This window comes from Cynocephalus volans, chromosome 1 (genome assembly GCF_027409185.1).
Source record: "Cynocephalus volans isolate mCynVol1 chromosome 1, mCynVol1.pri, whole genome shotgun sequence".
NCBI lineage: Eukaryota > Metazoa > Chordata > Mammalia > Dermoptera > Cynocephalidae > Cynocephalus > Cynocephalus volans.
This window is the reverse complement of record NC_084460.1, coordinates 234,724,845-234,750,646: the sequence shown is the minus strand read 5'-3', so window position 1 is coordinate 234,750,646 and position 25,802 is coordinate 234,724,845. Positions and strand designations below refer to the sequence as shown.

General features: G+C 34.3%; 1 protein-coding gene across 3 annotated transcripts in view; it reads left to right on the top strand.

The window, feature by feature from the left end:
* The window catches only part of SCN9A (sodium voltage-gated channel alpha subunit 9), a 91,579-nt gene that overhangs the window by 45,653 nt on the left and 20,124 nt on the right, over positions 1-25,802 (top strand). For 2 of the 3 annotated variants that reach the window (XM_063107207.1, XM_063107205.1), the window contains exons 17-22: positions 4,197-4,317; positions 13,723-13,877; positions 16,982-17,155; positions 21,134-21,256; positions 24,487-24,768; positions 25,425-25,478. In XM_063107207.1, the coding sequence (XP_062963277.1) occupies positions 4,197-4,317; positions 13,723-13,877; positions 16,982-17,155; positions 21,134-21,256; positions 24,487-24,768; positions 25,425-25,478 (909 nt within the window). Of the gene's footprint in view, positions 1-4,196; positions 4,318-13,722; positions 13,878-16,981; positions 17,156-21,133; positions 21,257-24,486; positions 24,769-25,424; positions 25,483-25,802 lie in introns of all 3 variants that reach the window. The other variant, XM_063107206.1, reaches the window with a different exon arrangement.

Sequence of the window (25,802 nt, the reverse complement as noted above, 5' to 3'; positions counted from 1 at the left end):
TTTATACCAGAAAAGAATATTTAAAATTCAAGTTGTCCCATAATAGAATGGTAAACTTGGAAAACACTGGACTCTTTACTGATATAAAAACATAGTAGCTATCTGTGGAATTCTTCTCTAAAGATTTTTGATCCTCTGGCAAGAACTTTACTATTTCACTGTTTAGTGCTTCAGTAACATCATTATAGATATTGACTGTAAAATTAAGCTGTTGAATTAAAAGATGAATAATACTGATTCAAATCTAATAAAAAAGTCTTTTTGGCTTATTGACATAGAATGGAGCTTAGTTTATCACTAATATCTTCCATAATTTTTCTTTTTTATACCCACCTCTTCCTTTTGATTTACTTCTGTCAACCTTCTTACTGTCTTTTGTGTGTCTTTGTTTTGATGTTCAGGTGAAATAATTATTCTAGACTCTGTGCCTTAAAGAATATTTTTCTTTTGTTGTGTGAAACAGTCTAACAGTATGTACTTTAAATTTAACATCTTTGGGGTGTTTTCCACATCAGCCATTCTCTTTCCGTAAGGTTTTTGTTGAGTTCTGTGTTTTCTACAGTGCTTCTACATGTTTGATGGTTTTCTACTTTTGAGTGGCTGGTCAGCATGTCATTAGACGGCAATCTTACTTCACAACTCTAGTAACAAGAAATGGCCAACTAGCATTAACCACCATACATCCATACCAGCATGAAACAGCCTAATAATGTTAACGTCAATCTCAGGAAATGTCAGTAAAAAATTTGCAAGTGATCAATGTTGGGCATTTCCTAACATGACACTTTGCTTTACAGTCTACTCACATGCAATGTTGTAGAAGACACACCTTCAAGGCAATCAAAAGGAGAACCAAGAAGAATAATAAAGCTTTTAATTTTATAATATTTTCAGTAATTGAAAGGGACTTCTTAGCTACATAAGATTACAATCAAAATAAGGATCGTTTCAGAACTACAGGGTGTTATGGATACACCCTGAACAATTCAGAAAGATATGCAAGTATAGGGGTTACCTCAAGGGAGTAGAATCAAGAGATAGTGGAGGAAAATTTTATTTTTCACTATATACTGTTGTACATTTAATATGTTTGAATCAAGTATACCACTTTTATATTAAAAAAAATGACAGAATTTTGTAAGGTACTTATAGTCAGTACCATAGTATTCAATAAAGAGGCAGAAATGCTAACTATGGAAAACTTACTATTCCTGATACTAGTGAGTTCACTTCCTTGATTCTATTCTTACACTCTAGTATTTTATTTATTTGTTCACTGCCAATTATAAAACATTATCTTTGTTGACAAGCAAATAAATGATAGAGAAAAAGCATATTTTACTTTTTATTAAAAATCAAATCCGCGTGAAAATTATAGAAGGGCCAAGTTATAATATCAAAAGGGAATTTTTTATACTAAAGTATTTATTTCACTTCTCTTAATACACTATATTTGTTTCCCCATTTCAAAAATTGCAAACAAAACTAAACAACAAATAATTGAGTTTATAGAAATGAAAAAGACAAAGTTAAATATATAAATGATACAAATGATTGGCATGGTCTTCTATGTATAGTAAAGAAAATAAAACAAGATTCAGTAATCAAATCTAGCAATGTCTGGTATGAGAATTAAATGAACTTTTCCTGAAGATAAAATTTTTATTATAGATATCAGCCTTTCTATTTTAAAGGCATTCTTTTAGGACCCCATTAGAGACACATGCTTTAATGAGTATAGATTTCAAAGGCTGACTCGATTAGAACTAAACTACCTATATTGGTAGACCATGCACATAAATATTTAATTTTATATACAGTACTGAAATAGTTACTGTTAGAACACTTAATGCATTCCCAAGAAAGTGCTGATTTTTAAAAAAAATCTATTAGCCACGATAATACGGCTTGTGATACAAATTAATTACAATTCATGTTAAATATTTTAATAATTTCTGTTTTAATGAAGAATAATATTGAATAACTTGAATTTTTGATATAAAATCTAAGGCAAACTCTTACTTTAATTGACAAAAAATTGCCATGCAAGCTGTGTATGTAAAAAAATGTTTTAATGGCAAGATATACTACATAAGATCATCTGAATTTTACTTGCTTATAATCTAACTTGACATGTCTTTTTCATTAATGCTCTTTTAAACAGTGAGAAAAAATAAATATTGATGTTGAAGATGTTTTATTAATTTAATCTGTCAGAGTTCTGCAAATAAGAATCATTGTATTTAAAAGTTGTTACAAGGAAGAGAAAATCATCATTGCTATTTCCTATTCTTAATAGTTTCATTAATAGAAAGGAGGTTATTTGTATTTTTTTCTATCAGCGATTCCTCCTAGTGTTTCCCCTCCAAATTCAGGCCAATAATTTTTTTTTGGTTGAACAGGTCAGTCTCATCTTCATAGGATCACGGGCCCTTGTTTTTCAGTCCTCCAGTGACAGCTGAAATGTCGAGAACTGAGCCCATCAAATAATTGTAGTCTTTTAGATATGGTACTTAATGTTGGTTTTTGTGGTAATTCACACAATAGGATTAATAATTATAAGTTTTTTTAATATTGTTCCCTGAGTAATGTATATTTTAAAACCCTAAGTCTCACAGAATATTCAGTCGTAATTAATTTCCATTTCCCTTTCTTAAAGTAATTTTAGGTAAATTTTTAATTAGTTTAAATAATCTACTTTTAAATGTAAAGTTATAGTGATACTGTTCATAACTGATAACTGTTAACAGACTCCTCAATTTAATGGGAATAATACCACTATTATTAGAAGAATTCATTTAATAGGGCGTTCATAATTCTTTACTCCAGTTATAAAAAGAACTTTGCTTCCATCAGTCCTTATGTACAGTACTTTATCAATGCCATTTTTACTGGTGTTGTATACTCTGTGACAATAATAGCACTGAAAACTTAATGTGGTACTCATAAAGAATACTTCTAGCTTACAAGTCAGTCTCTAAAAAATAATACTTTAGATTGAGCCTATGTTATTAATGCAAAGTAATAGACTGAAGAATCAATTTAACTGAAGCTGTATTTCCTTATTTTTAGCACTTGCATTTGCTTAAACTACTTATAAAAATAAAGTTGTAATCTTAGTAAGAGAAACGTGTCATAATAACTAGTAGTTTTCAATATTCACATGTCAATTAGCAAATACCAATGAAAAATGAACTCTTTCATTAATGTGCTGCTCTACTTCTTTATAAAATAATGTTAGGAAAATTTAACAGAGTTTTGCTACAATTGCTGTATGTATTTTTTCTAGAAATTTCTGTGTATGTGTGTGTGTAAACATCATGTTTGATCATAACATTTCAGGGAAAACCCTGTTTGTGTTATGGTCAATTATACGATCATAATGATAATGAATTCATTACTCCCATGTGTGAGTCTGCCATATTTAATTTCATTGAATCTTTGTTTTCTGAGTTTGCATGTTGTGCTCACTTGCCGCTCTTTTGATGTTATAAATATAAACTTTATGATCTTTTTTACTAGATTCTAAAATTTTATTTCTAAAATGGGTGGTGTTGGTATGGACTTTGGTGTTTTGATTCCAATACAGTATTTGATTTGTTTGGTCTTGATCAAAGAACTTCTATCTATATTATCCTGACACATATTTGTAAATCCAAGAGATAATAGAAAAAAGCATTTGAATTTTATCTTTGCACCAATTTTTTAAATCTTAACTATTAACGAGATTTTTCTGCCAGCTGTCAGATCTGACCTTTCAATTGTCAGTTGTTGACAATCTAGCACTTGTATATTATTATTGCCATTAGGGTCTTGGATATCCTAAAATAATAATTGTTCATCTTTGTAAATTTGTATTGAACATAAAATATAATAAGATGTGGACAATACTTTGCAAAAGTGATAGTTAACATCAAAATATTACTTTATGCTAATTTTGTCCAAATACTTACTCGTTTGCATCATAAAGATAATAAAATTTATTTTTCACAGGAAGTGTAGATAGAAAGATCAAGTATAGATGCATTGTAAGGTTACTTGACCTCAATGTGTGTTTATACATTTTTTACGGCCATCATACTGTTAATCTTTTTTCATAATATTTTGCATGATTGTGATTATTATATAAGGCTTAAATGCAGGATTTGAATGAACCTTAAATGAACTATCTGGTGGGTTGGTTCATTCCTTCTTAGGCGTTGAATCGATCGAGTTCCTCGGAGTGCAGCACTGTTGATAACCCTGTGCCTGGAGAAGGAGAAGAGGCAGAGGCTGAACCCGTGAATTCAGATGAGCCAGAGGCCTGTTTCACAGATGGTAAGAGAAAAATCAAGACCTTGGTTAGCATCCATTTATTAGGGTTTTGGTTTGTTTACTAAAAAGTCAGAAGACTTCATTACATGCCGATTCAGCCATGGCACAATGGTGATTTAAGCGCAAGTCACTGGGGTTCTCTAAGCTTTAGCTTCCACATTTATGATACTCTACTAACAATAATTTCCAGGGACAGTGTGTTATACTGTAAATCACTCTGTTACCATAGGATTTTTCATACTTCTCATTTTAGATCCTTAGTTTATATTCCCTGCTCCATGGAACTGCTAGAATACGAGATAATGGGATAGATTGTGCTACTGTCTATTTCATCAAAAATCGGAGCTACTCACTAACTCTCAGTAAACTGTTTGATACTGTTGGCCACATTCTTTCTCAAAATTCTTCCTTAATTTGGTTTCAGAGGCCACACTCTACCTTCGTTCTTCTTTTACAACTTGGAGAGTTCTGAGTTCCTTTCCCTATTTCTTTTAATGACTGTTTCTGCGCACGTCCTGTAAATGATGCTGTCTCCCCACATTTTTGATCCTCAGTTATCTTTTCTTAGTCTGAAGCTCTGATGGGTTTCATCCACTTCTGTGGTTTCCGCAACCATTTATATGCTATTGACTCTTAAAATCAATGTCCTTAGCCCTGACCTCACTCTTGAGTTCCAGATCTGCCTACAACTCCGCATTGGTCATCTCTACCTGTTGTCTTAAAGCATCTCAAATTTAATAAGTCGAAATCGAACTTTTTGGGGGTCTCCTCCACATAATCTACAGCTTCCTCCAGTCTTTCTCTTATTTAGTAGCATCATGATCTATTCTGCCTCTCAAGCTAAAGACTTTGAGATATTCCTAACCTCTTCCTTTCTAGTCACAAGTTCAGCAGAAACTCTGGGGATAGAGCCCAAGCCCTGCAGAGGATTCTGATGCATGCTAAAATTTGAGAGTTCTTGGCCTATAGGATAAAATCTGAAATCCTTAACTTGGCGTGAAAAGCCCTTTACGTTTGGCCTCAGTCTGTTTTTTTTTTTTTTAACAGTTCCTTCTATTCCTTTTCACTTTCTGCCTTACTGACCTTCTTACTACTCCTGTATTTGCCAGGGATTTTATTAAAAGTAGTAACTTTGACACTTACCCAGGAAAGTATGTTGTATTGTCTGACCAAATATTGTATCATCTAAGTAAAAACACAAGTAGAGTTGCAGTAATACAATAATACAGAGTACAAGGTTTGGAGCCTGAAAAACATGAGTTTTAGCTGGACTGCTACTAACTGTTTGTGAGAGCTTGAGAACATTTTTAAATCTTGTGCTTCATACACCTCATCTGTAAAATGGGGATAACAACAACATCCATATCATAGGTATGGTGAGAGGATCAAATAAGGCAATGCTTATAAGTTAATCAGCATGGTGCCTGTCTTCCTGCTCCTTCTACTTTCCTCGTTTTTCAAAGATATGGAAGCTATGCTAGCATTGATGCTGATGACTATCTTCTCTTGGGCTTACTCTCAGTGTCAGTATTTCTTTTAGAAATCATTGACCTGCTTTCATTTTCCATGATTTCTTCAACCAGTCTTCATAATGTTCATGCATTAAGCAAAATGGCTGGTAAACTAAGATATCTGCGAACTACAATGAGTACATACATTTTCTTTAAATACATATTAAATATCATTTTATGTGAGAAGCAAAGGAATATAATACCCAGTCAATATAAATTTTGTGTTTGCTAAAATTAGTGCTGTAAGCAAAGCACATGGAGTTTCCTTTAGAAGCGTTCATGGTAAAGGCATTTAAGAATTTCATCAACATATATGGCCTGTTTCTCAATAAATTGATTAGTAACATGTAGCCTTTAATTTGTACAGATGCTTCTAAGATATCCACTATTCATTTTATGAATAACCCTGATTTAAAATTCTAGGATAACTAGAAAGAAGTTGGGCTCATCATTAAGGCTTCAAACCAGAAAAGGGCTTTAGAAAAACTTAAGCCCTTTACAGAAGGTATTAACACTATGCTGTTTCAGACTGTGCATGCTAGCTTACTGAGACAGAACTTTACAAAGTTTATTTTAATCCTATAAAACATCCATGGAAATAATTTTGTGATTACTTTGAGATAATTCACTTCTAAATTGAGACTGGTGTAGAAGAGAGATTATGGAAACACATCTTCAAATGAATGTTGGTCTGGACCATCAAAAAGTTACTAAGGGATGTCTGAGTCACATCACTTTGATGTGCTCTAGGGGTGAATTTATACAGTCTCTGGACCTGTCAGGTTAAGAGACCTCAGCCTGATAAATTCAACAGAGCAGCCAATTTGCCTTTTAGCCATTTATTCAATTAATCATTCTTTCTTCCAATAAACAAATAATTATTAAACACCTTTTGTAGGTTAGGTCCAGTTCTGGAGGGAGATAGCACTGTGAACAAAACAATGCCTCTTGCCCAAGTAAACATGTGAATACACAGTGGGTCAGATACATGGTAAGTGCTGTGGAGAAAGTAAAAGGAAAAGGGCAGTACTAAGAATGAGGGCTAGTGGCCTATTGTCATATAAATATAGTCATTAGAGAAGGCCTTTCTACAAGGTGACATTTGTTCAGAGACCTGAAGAAATTTTAAGTGGGTCATGCAAATATATGAAGGAAGAGCATTTTAGGCAGAGCAAAGAAGGCACATGCCCTGAGGTGGGGATATGCATAACATCTGAGGAAAATTGAGGGGCCGGTACTGATGGAGCAGAATGAGAGAGGGAAAGAGTGATAAAAGTTGGGATCAGAGACATAGCAGAGGTTGGATCATAAGAGCTTGGAAGGATGTTATAAGGAACTGATTTTAAAAGTCTCACAATGTGTCATCTTAAAAGTGGATGGGTGGATGGCAATGGCAGAAGTTCGGAGACTTCTAGGAGGTTCCTGCAGTAATCAAGGTGAGAGGTGATGGGAGCTTAGACTAGGGTGGTAGTGTGGGGGATGGAGAGAGAGTGAGATTGTGAGTACAGGAGTGCCTCCTTATCTGCAGAGGATACATTCCAAGACCTTCAGTAGATGCCTGAAACCTCAGACAATACCAAAACCTATGGGTACTATATTTTTTCCAGCTGATGACTAAGATGGCTACTAAGTGACCAATGGGTAGGGAGCATCTACAACCTGTGGGACAGAGTGCAATGGCTCAAGATTTCATCACACTGCTCAGAACAGTGCACAATTTAAAACTTGTAAACTTTATTTCTGGAATTTTTTGTTTAATATTTTCAGGCTGTGGCTGGCCTCAGGTAACTAAAACCACTGGTAACTAAAGCCATGGAAAGCCAAATGGTGGATAAGGCGGGAATACTGTATAATTTGAAGTTAGAGCTGTAGGAAATTGCTGATGGAGTGGATATGAGGTGCAAAAGTAAGAGAGGAGTCAAAGATGACTCTACATCTGGGATCTCAGAAACTGAAAATATATAGTCATGCATCATTTAGCAATGAGAATATGTTCTGACAAAAGCATCCTTAGGGGACTTCATCACTGTGCGAACATCATAGAGTGTCCTTACACAAACCTAGATTTTATAACCTACTGCACACCTAGACTATTGCTTCACTCTGGTATCTTTGGCCCATCACTGACCAAAATGTTATGTGACACATTTCTGTACTACATGGAACGTGGAGACTTTGAGAAGAGTGGGCTTGTCAGGACGGAAAATCGTAAACTTTTTCACTTAACATTGGAAATGACTCTTATAAGTTCATAATTGGTCTACAAGAGCTGAGCTTGAACCAATGCCAGTTAAGCCCAGCATTTGGCCTGCAGAGATTTTTGTTACCTGAAAAGCCGCAGAAAAATCAAAGGAAGCAAGAGAGGCAGTAAAATCAGAGTAGTTACACTTTCACTGAAGATGAATGCAAAAATGATTTTGCTGTTTATTGCCTCATATCTGTTCATTCTTTTCAATTTCATATATATCACTTTACAAATGTGTTTTATTGATTGTATCTTGTTCCTTTTATTCCCTCCCTCTTATGCCAGGTCTTAACTGTCACCCTGTCATTCAAGACTTCAGACTCTTTCCCTAGACCCGGCACTGTTCTTCACTATCCTCGATTCTACATGTCCTGGCAACCTGTATAATGACGGACATGACATGACTCTTTGATTCTGCTTGGTTTTATATTGTTCTCTTCTTGTAGTATACATACAATTAGTAAATTACATAATCAAAGTTAGAGCTAAGTAAGGATAACCTCTTTTCTTAAAAAAAAAAAAGTCTTTTCTGTTAATTTGGTAGGAGGGGCCAACTCATCTTCCCCCCAAATATTCTGAGTTCATTAACTTCATACAAAATAACTAATAACTGACTCTAACTTTAAAACATAGTAACTAACTCCTTTGTAACCAACTCCTTTGTGCCTTTTAGTTTTTTTGAGATTTTTTGGAAAGAAAATGTTAACAAAATATTTGTTTTAGAGGACTTAGACATTTTCAAAAACTAATATCTTAAAAAGCCTGTTTTGCTAATCAATATTTACATTATTTACACTGACCGTGCAGTTCTATTCTTTTGTTCATGTGTAGTCCATCTTTGAAAAAGTCAATGGTTTCTTTTCTATTTGAGAGGATTGGTTTAACATGATGAAACACAGCATAGACTTTATGTAATTTCATCATGAAGGCAAATTAATGAAACCACCCAAAAGAAATAGCATTTACACACTGGGACCCATTAAAATGTTTTAGAGGTTTTCTGTTATGTTTACATTTAACTAATAGTCCTTTTAAAGAGGTGTGACACCACTGCTAACCAGCTAGGTTGGAATTCTCTCGGGATATGCCTCGGCATAAAAGCCAGACAGGCAGTCAAGCACTCCTGCCTCAAAATGAGAGAGAGAAACTCTCTGAGGTGTGATCAACCCTGAGAGCAATATTTATGTACTTTCATCTCAGATAAAATGTTTGCTTACTTTTCTAATTAGAATGTAGAGTGTTTTTTCTTCCCTCAGCCATAAGAATAATCTTTTCTTCAATTTTAAGACTGACAAAAATAAACCCCAGAGAGTAAAATCTCCTTAACCAAAGGGATCACTTTTTTCTCCAGTAATTTATACTTGAAGCAGATGGACTGTGTTCTGCATGTGAACTTTGTTTTTAAGTTTTAGATAAATTCTAAAGTTTCAAGCATTAAGTTGATATAAAAAAATTCCATTTCAAATTTTTACACTCTTTCTGGTGTTTTCTTTTGCCCTGAAAAACTTAATTTTTGATCCTACGTTTTTACTGTGTTTTCATATCATTTTATCACATGTTATCTCTTAACTAAATGTATTTGACATATAAGGTAATTATTTTAAGTACAATGATGAGAAATCCATTCACATCTGAGATCATGTTAATTGTGATTAACATTGGATAAATGAATTCTTGTGTATATTTTCCACTTTTTTCTTTTTTTTTTCTTTTTCACCAAATCTTTGTGTATATTCTAGAATTCACAAAGATGTAATTTTTTTGTGATGAAATTCTTAGAAGATTATAAAACTTTTTTTTGGAGGGTAAGTTTTTTTAAAAAAATCAATGATACACAGCACATGAAGCCGTGTAGAGGACTGTGGTAGTGCTGTGAGCAGAAAGGAAGGGCCTAACAGACACGGTTTTAGTCTCCCGTGAACTTAGAACCTTCCAGAGAGAAAGTACAGGAACACATAAAATATGCATGATAGTAAAACCTCCAGAGACTTGGGGGGAAAAAAAAACACAGCTTGCTACATTTCCATAGAGCTGGAAATTAAAGTGCTAGGAAATACCTCGTATAACTTGATCAATACACTAATTTCACTTCAGAAACATGAAAGAATCCATTACAAGACTTGGTCTAAAAGTATAGCTCATCAAGAGGATTCTAATTTTGTTGTTTTAGGACATACACCTTATGACTATTGAAAGGCTCAATACATTTTAATGAAATGTACTGTTTTATAGAAAAGGAAATTAATTTTTTTAAGTACCTAAAGTGCAAACATCTAAAACATGTATCAAAAAAGTGCTGTATTCTCACTTTCCCCTTTAACCTTCATCTATTTTTTGTTTGTTTTTGTTGTTGTTGCTTCTGTTGTTTTACTTATTTAATTCAAACAGGATCCTATTTTCATCTAAAATGAGGATTTTCATCTAAAATTTTATAACAGGAGAATTAATTGTAGTTACTCCTTTTAAATTCTTCCTTCTCTTCAAAGTAATTTTGAATGTTTATGTTTTAATCAACTTAAAATTTTTTTAATTTAATTTTTAAACTTTTCAATTATTATCTTTCTGGGCCTTTTACGTTCATGGCTCCATTCAAGTTTCCTCTTTACTTCCTGACTTCTATTTTACTGTAGCTTCTTGGTCTCTGTGTACCTCTCTCATTACTCCTACTCTGTCTCCTTCTGCAAAGTTTTTTCTTCTTCCTCCTGTCCCAGTGGTGTGCAGGAAAATGTTTAACATCTAGTTCACCACAAAAAGAAAGTATGCAGACATATATCTGTTCATTATAAATTTTACTGATATTAAGTATGTGTGTGGCACACAGTTTACAAATAATAGTAATATACAGCCATCTCTCTGTATCCATGTGTAACACATCCACAGATCCAACAAACCAAGGATCAAATTTTTTTTAAAAAAACCAACAAAAATAATCATACAACAGCAAAAATAATACAAATTTAAAAAACAGCACAGTATAACAACTATTTGCATAGCATTTACATTGTATTCGGTATTATGAGTAATCCACAGATGATTTTAAAGTATTCGGGAGGATGTACATAGGATATGTGTAAATACTGCACCATTTTCTATCAGGGACTTGAACATTGCAGATTTTAGTATCCATGGGGTTCTCAGAACCAATTCCCTGTGGATACCAAGGCATGATTGTATACCACTTTTTTAATTGTATTCTTTGTATATCTAATTGTTTCTCACAGAACGCTTTTGATGAATTTTGCCAAACTTTTGCATTTATAGACAAACTATAATTGCAATTGATGAACAACTATAGTTTTACCATGAAGGTTCGTTGGTATTTTCATCAGTAAGGTGAAAGTGAAACAAAGAAGCTGTATGTCAGAACTTCACTCATTCATCAATTATGTGAGCGAGTCTTTGCTAAATCAGATAATAGAATTTAAGTAATAACAAGATATTTTCTCAATTTTTGTGCTATTCACAGTGTAATGACTACAAACACGACATACTTTCACTGTTTTTCTGTTTTACTAGCATTTTCTTTATCTGTTTCTAAAGTCTACTCTAGAAAATCAGGAAGCTCCGATTCTAGCATTTGAAGAATTTTGTAGTGTGAAGATTCCCACGATAGCTGATTTCTACTACTGATGTGACTTCACTGAATGTGGAGTTAGGAAGAGATGCACAGCAGCTCAATAGCATAACATATTTCCACCATCCAGATAGAAGAGACATAAATTTCCTCAAGAGAATAAATAATAGTAAAATATAGTAAAATAATTAGAAAGTGATGATTTTATAGCATTCATTACCCTTTTTTCAAGTAAGTTATTGGATTCTAAGTTTATATAATTTAATTTTTAGTAATGGAGGCATTTAACAGACTAGCGAAAATTTCTGACAATTTAATGAGTTGTCAAGAACCAGTGTGGGCAGGTTCCAGCACACCATTGAATTCTGTCCCTTATTATTGTTGTTCCAGAGTGTTCTAGACTTGGCTCTTTTCCCTTCTCATCCTAAATACTTTTTTTATGTGACCTCAGAAACTGTTCTGACCTCAGCTGACACATATATGCTAATGATTACTACATATTCTTTTCTAGCCAGATTTTTTTCCCTGACATTTAAATCCACAGCTCCAAATATCTATGGGATCTGTATTTTGAAGTTTCACAGGTAATTCAGACTCTTTACCTCCCTAGTCAGTTCCTGCTCCTATCGACATCCACTCAGTCATCTTGAGCTCCTCTGTTTTTCTTACATTTCATATCCAATCGGTCACTAAGTCCTGCTGATTTTACCTGCCAAATATGTCTTACCTGTTACTGCTCTAATTCTTCACTAGAGTCACCCTAATCTATCCATCTGGACAGAGATACTGGACCAGAATCCCAAATAGTTTTCTGGCTCTTGGTCTTTTCTTCACCCCCATCCCTCTCTCTACCCCTCCTCCAATCCAATCTCCACACACTGTTGGGGACATTTATTTAAACTGCAGACTTCCTACTTCACTCCCTACTCATTAACCTTCACTTACTCCTCATCCTGTCAAGGCTATATTCCAGACTCCTTAGGGTGGGGATAAATGCTTTCCATAATCTGACCAATTTCTCTAACCTCGTCTCTCACCCCTTCCTCTTGTGTGCATTTTGCTGTCATCACGATTCTGAACTGGTTACAATTCCTGTGCATACCACTGTTTGCTGTCCTCTTGGCCTGGAATTCCACCCAAACTCTTTTTCACTGATGGTTTGATTCAATTCAGGCTTCACCACTTCCAGGAAGCTTCTTCTTACCTCTCCTTCTCAATAAACAAGTCTGATTAGGTAGACTTCTTCCATGCTACCAAAATAACCCCTGCACATCTGTCATTTTAGTTGTCTTATCTAGTTATAGTCATTTATTTCCATGTCTATCTACCTAACCAAAGCCAAAAATAAATTTCCTAAGGACAGGAAACTATGTACAGAACTGAGTATGAACTCAGTACATGAGAAGATATTTAATAAATGTTTAATGGACAAATGAATGAATTTATATATTAATAATCTAAACATTTTTAAATAAAATTTTTTTCAATTTTTTCATACCTAGGATCCCAAAGTTAGATTGTTTTTTAACTTAGAATATGTACTTGAGATACTTTCACCTGTATCTTCTAATCAATGTATTCTCTTTCGAACTTAATTTTAGGGACTTCCACTAATTTTCTTAATATTATTTAGAATGGTGATTCTCAAAGGGTTTTTTAATAGAGGAGTGAAAGCATCTCAAATCATAGACTAGATCCACACTCAAGGAAATTTGTCTCCCAGCAAAGATGGCCCTGCCATGCATTTTGTCCCCAATTTTATTTAACTCATTTTTCACATATACATCAACTAAAAGTGGTATAAGCACTGTGGAGGAGATGAGAAATTAGGGAATTTCAGAAGACAAGAATACATTCTAAGTTAAAAATAACTGACAAGTATTAAGAAAACAGCATGGAGAGGTAGAGGATGTGAGAAAGCAGCATCCAAATTAAATCTATCTGAAACTGCAGGTATAGGTGTTAGAAATTATTTGCTCGAGGGAGTATCACAGAGAAAGCTTTCCATTAAACAATGTATTTTTTAATTTTTGTTTACTCTTAATGTCAAGATTTTACATGCAGGTCTTTCTTGCCAGGTTGTGTACGGAGGTTCCCATGCTGCCAAGTTAACATAGAGTCAGGGAAAGGAAAAATCTGGTGGAACATCAGGAAAACCTGTTACAAGATAGTTGAACACAGTTGGTTTGAAAGCTTCATTGTTCTCATGATTCTACTCAGCAGTGGTGCTCTGGTAAGTGATCTGACACCTAAGTCAATAAATTGATTGTGCCAATATTCTTAATAAAATAGCTGAAAGACAAAAATATTGTGGCAAGTTGTTTTACCTAAGAATTGATCCCTATGACTAGTAACAAGGATAAAAATGTTAACTGAGCTCAGTATTTGCTGAGTATTCCTACATGCCAGGCGTTATTCTTCCTGCCCTGCATGCAAAGATGGATAAGATCCAGGTACTATTCTCAAGGAGTTAAGATAGCAGTGGGGAACAAAGAGATACAAACAAGTGACTGCAGAACTGGGATGTGTTTGTAAATGAAGTGTATACATGGTAAAGCTCTGTAGCAAGCGGAACAATTGTCTGCTTGCAATTTCCAGAAAGGCAGATGGTGCTTTTCAAGGTCTAGAAAGATGAATAGGGAATTTTCCAGCCAGGGAAGGTAGGCTGAGGGGAACAAATATACAATGATAAAGAAGCATAAGACAGCATCAGATATTCAGTTGCTGAACTATAGAGAGTGTTGTGGAAGGAAGAACAAGTACAGGTGGCCAGAGATACAATGAGAAAGGTAGGCAGCGTCAGCTTATGAAGTAGTTTGCATGTTATTGCATAGGAAAATATGTACTTTGAGGTTGAGAATGGGACAATTTTTTCATTCTTCTACACACAGCAAGCACCTCCTATGAGGGCTGAATGGGATCTAGGAGAGTTACAACCTCCTCTAGCCTTTCCTCAACTGTCTTTCTTTCCTGGTGATACTAACAGAGATGTGCCATTAGAAGTCATGATGAGCCCAGTTTCAGCTAGATATGCTACCGGGAGTTCCATTATACTAAAACAGAATACTCAAAAACTTTATGAATTGCCTTATAGTCTTCATGGATCTGGGATTAGCTTTTACTGTACTTACAGGCCAATATGTTAACCTGTCACTACTTCATGAATGCTGGCAGAAGATATGAGATGCCTGGATCAGTGACAAATGACTTTATTACTCAAGGCACAGAAAGTAGCATGAGCTTCAATATGTTTGTGTTGGTTCCACTTGTCCACAGGTCCTCTGAAGGCATATTATGGGCCTGGATGAATGCTGCACTTATAGTAGGTTGACATCACAGCAGAGGAACACTGAGCTTAGGGAACCCATTCTTTTATACCAAGCAGTGAGCAACCCTGCTCTTGTTTTCAGAGAGAGACACTGTCTCGTTCCTCATAGTTGCTCACTGCAAACACAACCCTGAAAAATATTCTGGGTAAAGAGGAGTTGGGGTCTTGCACTCCTGGCATTCCCAGCAAGAACACCCAGGGACCATCAGGGCCCACAGTGGATAGGGGATTGCCTTTCCTAACAAGTTTCATCTCTCAGAAACAGAAAATGTAATTTAAAAAAAAGCATTATTCTACTTCCCTGGTGTCATGAAAGTGGAATCTTGATAGTATGTACAATATCTTGTATTCCTAATAACTAAGGAAGTTTATTCCATGCTGAGTCACATATGCAATGAGACTTTCAGCAGGAGATGACAAGAAATTAAAGTTTAGAGTCGTCCCTTATTCAAAATGTCTAAAAAAGAGGATGACATTTTGGAGGAAGGCATTCTCAAAACTGAATTCAAACAAATCATATGAGAATAAAAAGGGAAAGGTATTTCAAGAAAAGTTGGTGTCTTTACTCAGAGAGTTTGCCAGTTAAGCTAGATTTTTAAATACCTGTCAGCAAAATAAATAAAAAGTAGTAGTTTTCATTTGGTACATATTTACTGTATCTAAAAATCATTATATAGATTTTCTCATTTTAATATCCAAGCAATCATGTGAGATTGTGGTATTTTGCTTATTTTAACAATGAGGAATCTGGATGCAGAGTTTAAAAAGTTATGTAATATCCCAAAGCTAGTAAGTGACAGAACTCTAACTTAATTGAGATCTAAAGTCAAAGCCCTGTGTCTTATCACTGTCTTGTGGCTCCTTGGAAAGATTAGTGCACACCGAATAGAAACAAGTGAATGGGAAAGGAAATATGAAAAGCTCAAGTAATGACGTCCTTGCCCCAGCTCCCACATCAACAAAATCAGTCCTGGAAGGTAGAACCCTGCAGGCTGAATCCTGTCTCAGGTTCTGAGAGCAGTCAGAGCAAGGTGTACTCAGGTGTGGTATTTGTTCTCAGCAGAAAGATGCTGCTGGTCCTGCTCTGATCCTGTACCCAAATTCTAGGAGCAGGTTTCTTCTTCTTTGTGACCAAGCCCCTTCCTTGTCTTTGCATTTCAAGGACTGAGTCATTGCCATAGTTTCTGTACAGGGGGCTTGCCTGATTCCTTATAACTTGGGGGGTGGGGCAGGAAAATCCTGAAGGCTAGAAATCTTCCTTGCACTTGAAGTCCACTGACTTTCTTTTTGCACATTAGTGGGTCTGTCCATTCTCTCTGTTCTAACTTCTCTGTCTTCTTCAGTATTGATAGGAACTTTTTGCAAGAAGTGCCACATTCATAGAGTGAATATAACAGTGTTTTATAGAGCTGAAGCTTTGAATTATACAATATGGATGCAGAATTCAAAGGAAAAAAATACATCCTCTGTGTTCTATAGCCCTAATAAGCTACTGCTGTCATTCATTTAGTAAACCTTTTCTTGCCTCCTGCTATGTTCTTGACTCAGTGCGAGTCACTGGGATGCAGAAGCATGTAAGAGCTGAAAGACAGGCTCAAAATTCTACCAGCAGGTATGAAGGAGAGTGTAGGATGAGAAAGGTTCGTAAGAGGAGCTGACTCTGAAATCGTGTTTTGAGTTATTAGGACTTACCCAATTTGAGTGGGGAGAAATGGGGAGTCACGAAGGTGGAAATCCCTACAGGTACCAGAGATCATGATTCTTTTAGAGGATGATAAATAATTTTACTCTTTTACACTCTTCCTATTATCCTCTGATAACCAGCAGCAGCACTGGTGAGAAGGCTAGAAAAAAGTGTTATGCAGTAGTGGTAAACCAGAAGAAAGTCAGCAGGCCTTTATCGGTGTTATATTTCAATAGTCTTACCTTTCGAACTGTATTTTCTGTTTGGGTTATGAATCATAAGTTGTAAGTCGGGCATGATTGAAATTTGAGTATTATTTCCACAGGCTTTTGAGGATATATATATTGAAAGGAAAAAGACCATTAAAATTATCCTGGAGTACGCGGACAAGATATTCACTTACATCTTCATTCTAGAAATGCTTCTGAAATGGGTTGCATATGGTTATAAAACGTACTTCACCAATGCCTGGTGTTGGCTGGATTTCCTAATTGTCGATGTAGGTACTTTTGAGTACATTTTAAAAGAGTATTTATTCTTACTAAGTGTTCTGAAAAACTTTACTAATGTAGTTTATCATATTTTATTTTGCTTTATGTACGTTCAGGCAATAGGTTTATGTTTTTTAGAAATATTAGTACAGCGAGTGGAAATGTATTTGTGAGAAATACTAAAACAGAAATCCTTCATCAGATGTAAATTCTCTTCTTAACCATTCTAACATTTATAATTGAATTTTGTGTATGTTTCCTTCAATCAGAGATGTGATTTTTTTATAAAAGTACATAATTTGATATCATTCTTGTTAAAAAGAAGAACAAAGTTAAAAACTAGGGGATAGTAAGAGAAAAGGCAGAGGCACAAATTAAAGAGATGAAATACTGATTTTTCAAAATATAAGATTAGAAGATAAAAGAAGATGAGGGGTATATTAAATTGTCTGGTATGTGAGCTAAAGTTTAGGTAAAAATAATACAGCTAAAGCTAACTTTGCATTCAGGGAGAGAAAAGGCATGAAATTTCAAAATATTTATCTCAGTCACAATGATAGAAAAAAACAAAATGAGTCACAACTCTTGTCCACAGCTCAAACGTGCAACTTACCCTTCCTTCATCTCTAGAATGCCATGGAGCAGAGAAGTGGGCATTAATAATTTCAAATAATAAATTTAAATAACTATTGAGTACCTGGATGATGGAAAATACATAAGAATTCTTTTGTTTATGTATTATTTTTAACAAATCAAAGCATTTTACAGACTTCTTGTTGAGATAGTCAAGAAAGAGATCCTAAAACAGTTTGTGAGATTAAGGAATTTCAAATAGAAACTAATGATACAACATCAATTATTACCAATTCGTTCTTATTTAGTGTACACTATATTATTTTGTATTTTAATAATATAATTTAATAATATGTTATTATATATTTTTAATATTATTTTAAAAGGCTTTCTTAAATTAATTCACTACCTCCATCTTTCAATCTATTTTTCTCAGAATGATATGTTCTTCATCTTTTACTGATCTTCTAGATTTTCAGAAACCTAGACTTCATGGTTGGGAAAGAAACAGCCTATAATCTGTCAGTTTTTAGCGATTTGTTTTCTTTATGATGCCTGGAATAATTATAGGGCGACAGGCAAATTTTTATATGCCATCAAGTGCTTTAACATTTACATTTGCATCATCAGACTTTTTGGAAAAAATAAATTAATACGGCATCATTCACAGAGAAGAAAATTACAAGTAAGCATAAGCATAACAAAATCTGACTGCAAAACTGAACCAAAACTATTCATATTTATTCAAAAGTTTAATTTCCCAGATGTTTTCTAAATGTGAATAAAATGGTTTTTAACAGCAGAAATGTATTAAATATTAAAAACAATAACATTTTTGGTTTCTGTATAGGTTATGTGCAAAAAATGTTTTGTCCGAAGTATAGCTATACATCACAGCTTTTATGTTCTCTCAGGCTTCCTCTGTGAAAACTCTGACTCTTGATTCATTATATTAGTGGTTTTATATTGTTTGGCTCTTTTTTTATTCTCCTTTTGTATATCAAGTTATCTAGTTGTCTAGAAAAAGAAAAATGGTAAGATGGATGCATTTGTAATGTAACTGTTTTAAAGAAAAGCTAAGCAAAATAAGAAAAAACTAATAGTAGGAAAGATTTTTTCTCTCTTACCTTTAAAATATGATCTGTTCTTTTAAAAGTTATAAAATATTTAAGATATTCAAAAACCTTTAAAATCACAAACACTCTTGCTTTCATCACTCAGCTTAAGAAATAAAAATTTAAAGGTAGAATTGCATTTATTTTAAATTAAGAGATTATGGCTGTTTAATAACATGAATTGTTTTGTTTTGTATTTGAAAATCTGAACTGGTAATTCTCCATGTGTACAACATCCTGTTATGGGTATATAATATGCAGAACTCAGGGAAGTATATAACTTCAATTTGCAGTGTTATTTAATGTTTTGAAAACAAATATATATGTATATATGTATATTTGTATATGTATAAAATGTTTTTATAGTATAAAACATGAAGAATAAAGGTCCACACAATAGTCTTGTTAACAGAGAAGCAAATCTAGGGATGCGGGTTTTGGGGATGGGCTGAAATTTTTTATTTTTCAAAAACTGAGAAACTTATCTAGAGCAGTTTTTCTCAAAATGTGGTCCCTGTACCAAAAGCATTGGCATGCATAGGTGGGAACCTGTTAGGGATACAAATTCTCAGGACCCCCCTCCCAACCCACTGAATCAGAAACTGGAATTGGGGCCCAGCACACTGTTGTAACAAGCCCTAAAGTTGATTTTGGTGCATATTCGGGTTTCAGAACCACCGATCTAATTTGCTGTTCAGAGAATGGATTCATCTGATTTCTGCAGGCCTGTTGATTATTTTTAACTCATTTTATTGAGCATTATTCATCAGTATGGGCACATATTTATATATATATATATATATATATATATATACACACACGTATGCATATGTAGGTAGATAGATAAATGCATCTATATATATGCATGTATATTCTTAGTTACAGACTATACTGTAGTCTTCTCAATAATATGCATATATTATATTCATTATCATAAATTATCTTGTTCGATATCAAAAAAACTCACTTTAATGGTGGTTTGGAGAACAGACCTATCACTTCTTTAGGGGCTATTCAAATCATAACTGACATTTTTGAACTTTATTTTTTCTGATTAAAGAGGAAGCATAATTATTTTTTAAAGTGTACTTAAGTGAAAATAATGGACATGAATGGGTTAATTTAAAGGTGATATAAGGAGCGTACATAGCTGCTGGATATGTAGATTAAGGAATTAAAAAGAAAAAATACAGCTTAAGAAATTTTTTAAAAACTAGTGTTACATTTAGTGAGGCATTTGGAAGTACTACATGAGGATAAACACTTTAACACCTCCTGTCTCTGATAGCAGCAATGAGCTTGTGAGCAATGAATTTTTCTGCTCCTTAGATAGTTAAATATAAAGAACTTGACTCTCAGGTGTTCCTCTTCTTCCCTGGAAATTTGAATCTCTTAGTCACTACCTTAACTTGTAATGAAGAACTGCATTCCAGAGACTGTTCTTAGGCATTGTCTCCTGCTACACAGAGTGTGAAACAAATGAGTATTTAAAATGGAACTGATTTGGAGACAATGCATTTACACATCTGGATCTAAGGTCATTGAGGAGCTCATTGCTCTGTTACCAAAATGTGTATTGATTTTCTTTCAGTTCATGCTCATTCTTCTGAGAAACATATAAGAACATTAATTTATACTAGTTATGATGATTGTGGCTGGTCTATCTAACATGATGAATTTCTTATATATTTTATGTTGATTGTGTAGCCAGTGAGATCACCCACTCTCATTCTCTCTTCAGTATAACTGAAATTTTTCTCCCATTAATTATTGCCAGGTAGATCTTTGAAGCCAATCCTGAGAAATTGTAGTGGAGAAGTAATCTTGTTGGGAATTTGCCCCATCTTAAAATCAGGGGTCTTCAGAATGTTTTTGAATAAGATTTATACTAGGACTCAGATTTAGTTAAGTGAGTGCCATACTTTTATGACTTAACTTCAGAATCACACACTTTGTATGTTCTGTGTTTTATTTCAAGTGAAATTTTGATCATTGCTCTAATTAAATTTTCAGATTCAATAAGAAATTACATAATCATTGAAAAACATATGCCTAGTTTCTATTCAGATATAATAACCAACTATCCTTCCATTATTTCTCTTATTTTTAGTTAACCTTCCTTTAAATCTATTTCCTTACAGAAGTGTCCATCATACCCATTTTTTTAGGCAATGACCAGGTAACTTCATATATCAAATCATATTATTCCTGTTGAGCTGCACTTAGTGAATTTCAAAATTGGGTTTTCCTTTTGATGCTTTATCATTTCATTGAAATAATTAATGATTTTTTTTATAGGTTTCTTTGGTTACTTTAGTTGCAAACACTCTTGGCTACTCAGACCTTGGCCCCATTAAATCCCTTCGGACACTTAGAGCTTTAAGACCTCTCAGAGCCTTATCTAGATTTGAAGGAATGCGGGTAAGAAAATACTAACTTTCCTAATATAATGCTTGTACCTTTAAAGTGGGGTATAAAATATGAAAAAAAGTGTATGTAGAAATTATGAACTATTTTTTTTACATATGTACATGTACACACATATACAGACTGCTTCCGTACACACATATACAGACTGCACCATTTGCACACAGTATTTCAGTGCATATTGTTTAAACAAAGAAATAAATCAAATACAGTAATTGTTCTTTTATCTAATATTATTAGGTGATAGAATGATCCAAATAAGTGACTTTTCCCTTTTTAAATGGAAATCTGCTCTATACTAGGAAATGCAAATGAAGGGGACAGTATTAATCCTGACACCATCTCTCATGTATAAATCATCAAGGATTTGCCTATATCAGGTGCTCAGATAATATTTCTTTAAGGAACTAACCTGGGTAGGGAGTACAATAACCTTATTTTCTGTCATTAGTCCATGCCTTCATTTGTTGCTACACTTCCTGAATTTATTCTTTTCCAGATTTATACCTGCTTTCTCAAGCCTCTGTTCTCTCGACCTGGAATTCTTCACCCTGCTTTGCCCAAGCCCTAATCCATCATTAAAGCAGACAAACACCTCCCTCAATTTATATTTGCCTTGTCTGTCCACCACCAGTCATAATTGGGCATCCATCCTCTGTGTTCAGACACCTAAAAACCCTCATTATATTGTATATTGCTTATTTGTTTATCTGACCGCCTCTCTGCTTGATAGTCTCTGAGCAATTTAACATGGAGATTAGTCTTGCTTACTGATTCTTTAAGTGTGGTCTACTGGCCAGCTATCAGCATCATCTGAGAACTTACTAGAAATACACATCCCTAGGCCCCACCCTAGACCTACTGAATCGGAAACTCTGGAATGGGGCTAAAAAATCTGGATTTAAACCAGCCTCAAGTGGAGATCTTTATCCATTAGTGATTTCTAAACATTAGAGATCTTTCAGCCAGCAGATCTTCAGGTGTCCCTGCAAACCTAATTATTACTGTAACCTCTGCTGCTTAATGTATGCATTGTATAATGGCTCCCAAGTATAGAAGCGAGATCATGACTATATATTTTTTTTAATAAGCAAAATTCAAATTATCATACAAGAATTGAAAAAATTACACGTTTCACTTTATGCAAAAAGATCGTATTGGAATTCATTGGCATTAACTTAAATTTTTGAGCATTAGAATGTTACAATCTATCCAGGACTTACAATTGACTTCTGGATTTGAGCATAGAGCATACTGCATTTTCATGAACAAAGAACATGCTTTTCCCTACAAAACCACTTCCTTCAGTGATTAAGCCAGTTAATTATTTTGCCCTAATTGCTGTTTGTTCTTTATCTGTAATACCGGTGAATTGTATACAGGGGAATGTTAATATATTAGGAGGATCAAAGATGTCTAGTTATATTTGTTAATCATACAAAAGGACATATTTCTTCATGCCACAGGATTGTTTTGAAAAATAAGGGAACTGGTACATTTGAGGCATTTTGTAGTTAGCTTGCTTTGAGTCCTGAGGCTCTTAAGCTTATTAACTTTCCCAGCTGGCTTCTCATCAGAGTAATAGGTACCTATTTCTCTCAGAAACTCATCATTCCATCATTACTCACAGTTTGTCAGCAAATATTTTAAACACCAACTATGTGGCAGCTGTTGTGCTATAAAAAAAAGCAGTGTATAATGATAGAGACTCTCTTCCCTCAGGACTAAATAGAGCCAATGGTCACAGGAAATACAAACAGTGTGTAAGGTGTGTTTTGTTAATGACCAGAAGAATCAGTGTGCCTAGGTGATAAGCATAGTGGGGAGAGTAGCAGAAAATGAGGATGAAAAGGTAGGCGTGAACAAGAGCTGGCCACTGTGAACTTCGTTTTCTATTCCTATTGTTCCTAACCTTTTTGGGGTGTCACATTCAATGTAAGGATCTGATGATAGTTAGAATCATCTCTCCAGAAAGAAATACACCATAATGCTTTTCATATATCATGCACCCATAAAACCTCTATAGATCCATGCACTCCAGAGTGATAATCTGGACCAAGGGTCGACAAACCATAGCCCGCAGGTGGGCTGCCTGTTTTTGTAAAGGAAGTTTCATTGGAACATTCCCATGTCTGTTTATTTGTGATCTGTGGCTACAATGGCAGAATTGAATAGTTGCATTAGAGATATAATCTGCAAAGCCTAAAAAATATTTAAGAAAATGTTTGCAAACACCTGCTCTAGTAATCCCTAGTGTTTCCCTATTTGGAAGTGTCTGGAGAGCCTGCTTGATATACTGCAAAAGAGAGAGATCACAGTGCTGTTTACCTAACATTAATCTTCAACACGTTTGTGCTCAAATGGGGACTAGCGCTGAAGTATAAGAAGACAGGTAGGTTTTGAAGAATGGAGTAATTAAGAAAATCTGGAGAGCGGTAAATGCTGCAGTAGTTGCCATGGAGGAAAACTGGAGTAGCAAAAGGCACTGGTGATTAACAGCAGTGGGAATGCTGAAAAGAAGAAATAAAGAAAGTATAAAAGGAAAACTATGCCTCAACTTTATTTTAACAGGGACCAGCACTTTCTATATTTAGCCAAGGACTTGCATATAAAATATTTTTAGAGTTAGAATAATAAATCCGAAAAGATCATTCTCACTTTGTAGAAACAGCTAATATCTAAGGGGTTCAAAGTACTTAAAAAACGCCTAATCTTAACTCCACCTGGTACACACCAGTAGTTACTCTACAAGCGGGAATCTTTAATACTAGTAATTCTAGGATCATAAGCATTTAAATGAATATTTTATTTATTTTTTTATCATTTATGCTTATAAATTTCTCTCTTTTCTAGAGTGTGCAGATTTTACGACTTCACCATATCAATATCAGGTTTTGGGTTTATTATTTTTATTTGTTTTTATTTATTTAAGCCATCATATCATCTTAGTTATTTTGCCTTATGTTTTTCCTAATAGTGTTACTGTGCATTAATCATGTAATTTGTGAACTTACTGATCACAGGGCTCATGTCTTTTGTCTTGCCTGGCACACTGCTGGGCACATACTGTAGTAAGTTGCATTCAATAAATACATGTTGTTTGATCTGATGTCTGAAATATTTGAGTGGCTTTTCTAATTTCTTTAATTCTGCATTGTGTTCCATTAATGTTGCCTATTTAACAAGTTTTACTAATTCTAATCATTCTTTTTTTTTTTTAATAGGTGGTTGTGAATGCACTCATAGGAGCAATTCCTTCCATCATGAATGTGCTGCTTGTGTGTCTCATATTCTGGCTAATATTTAGCATCATGGGAGTAAATTTGTTTGCTGGCAAGTTCTATGAGTGTATTAACACCACAGATGGGTCACGGTTTCCTACAACTCAAGTTTCAAATCGTTCAGACTGTTTTGCCCTTATGAATGTTAGTCAAAATGTGCGATGGAAAAACCTGAAAGTGAACTTTGATAATGTTGGACTTGGTTACCTGTCTCTGCTTCAAGTTGTAAGTGACCCTTTTCATGAATGCCTGGAATTTTAATGAATATTAGGTGAAGGATATGTCATTATTTAAATAATACATTAATTAGAAATGAAAGAACTGTGTGAATTTAAAAACAGAATTGGTCTTCCTTAGAACATGTGCCTACATGAGTTAAGCAGCATAGGTTCTGTCACATTTGAGAGTTATTAATCTATAATTGACTTTTTGGACTTATTTACACCCCCACCTTGCACCATCTGAATATTGCTTCACAAATGAATAGTCGTTTTTGGACTTCCAGCTTTACACTCCAGGGGAATGAGAGGGATTTCTCACTAGCACAGAGAATCCTTAAGAAATGGAGAAAAATTTTCTGCCTTACTTATAAAATTCTCCTCCACCTTTGTAAACATAAAAGTTCACGTGCAAAACTCACAGGCATTTGTAACAATTTGGAAATTATTAACTAGGACTAAGATTTAGAATGTGACCTGGAAATGTGTCCTTTTTAAAAAAACATAGCCTCCTTCTATTAAATTGGTATTTTTAAATATAGTAAAACTTACACATTTAATATTGCTTATTAAGTGTGGGAACGTTAAACAAAACTACATATATGGATGGCTACTGTAAAGTATGAGCTTCACGTTCAGATTTTATAAATGTTATACTTACAGGCAACGTTTAAGGGATGGATGGATATTATGTATGCAGCAGTTGATTCTGTTAATGTAAGTATTAATTGTCATAACACTACACGATACAATTTTTTAATGGTCCTTAGTTTAGTTCGGTGGTTTTCATACTGTAGCTGCATGGAGCCCTTGGTATGTACACAAACAATGAAGAACTTTCCACCTGATAGTAGCCTAGTGGTTACAGAGGCAGTGTTTGAAGACAGAGCTGGACTCAAAATCTGGCTCTACCACATCGTCCAAGCCCTGCAACTAACTTTGAGTGAATTACTTTACCTCTCTGAGCCTTAGTTTATTCATCTGATAAAATAATCCAGTGCCTTCCTCATAAGTTTGTTGTGAGAATCCAACAAGAAAATG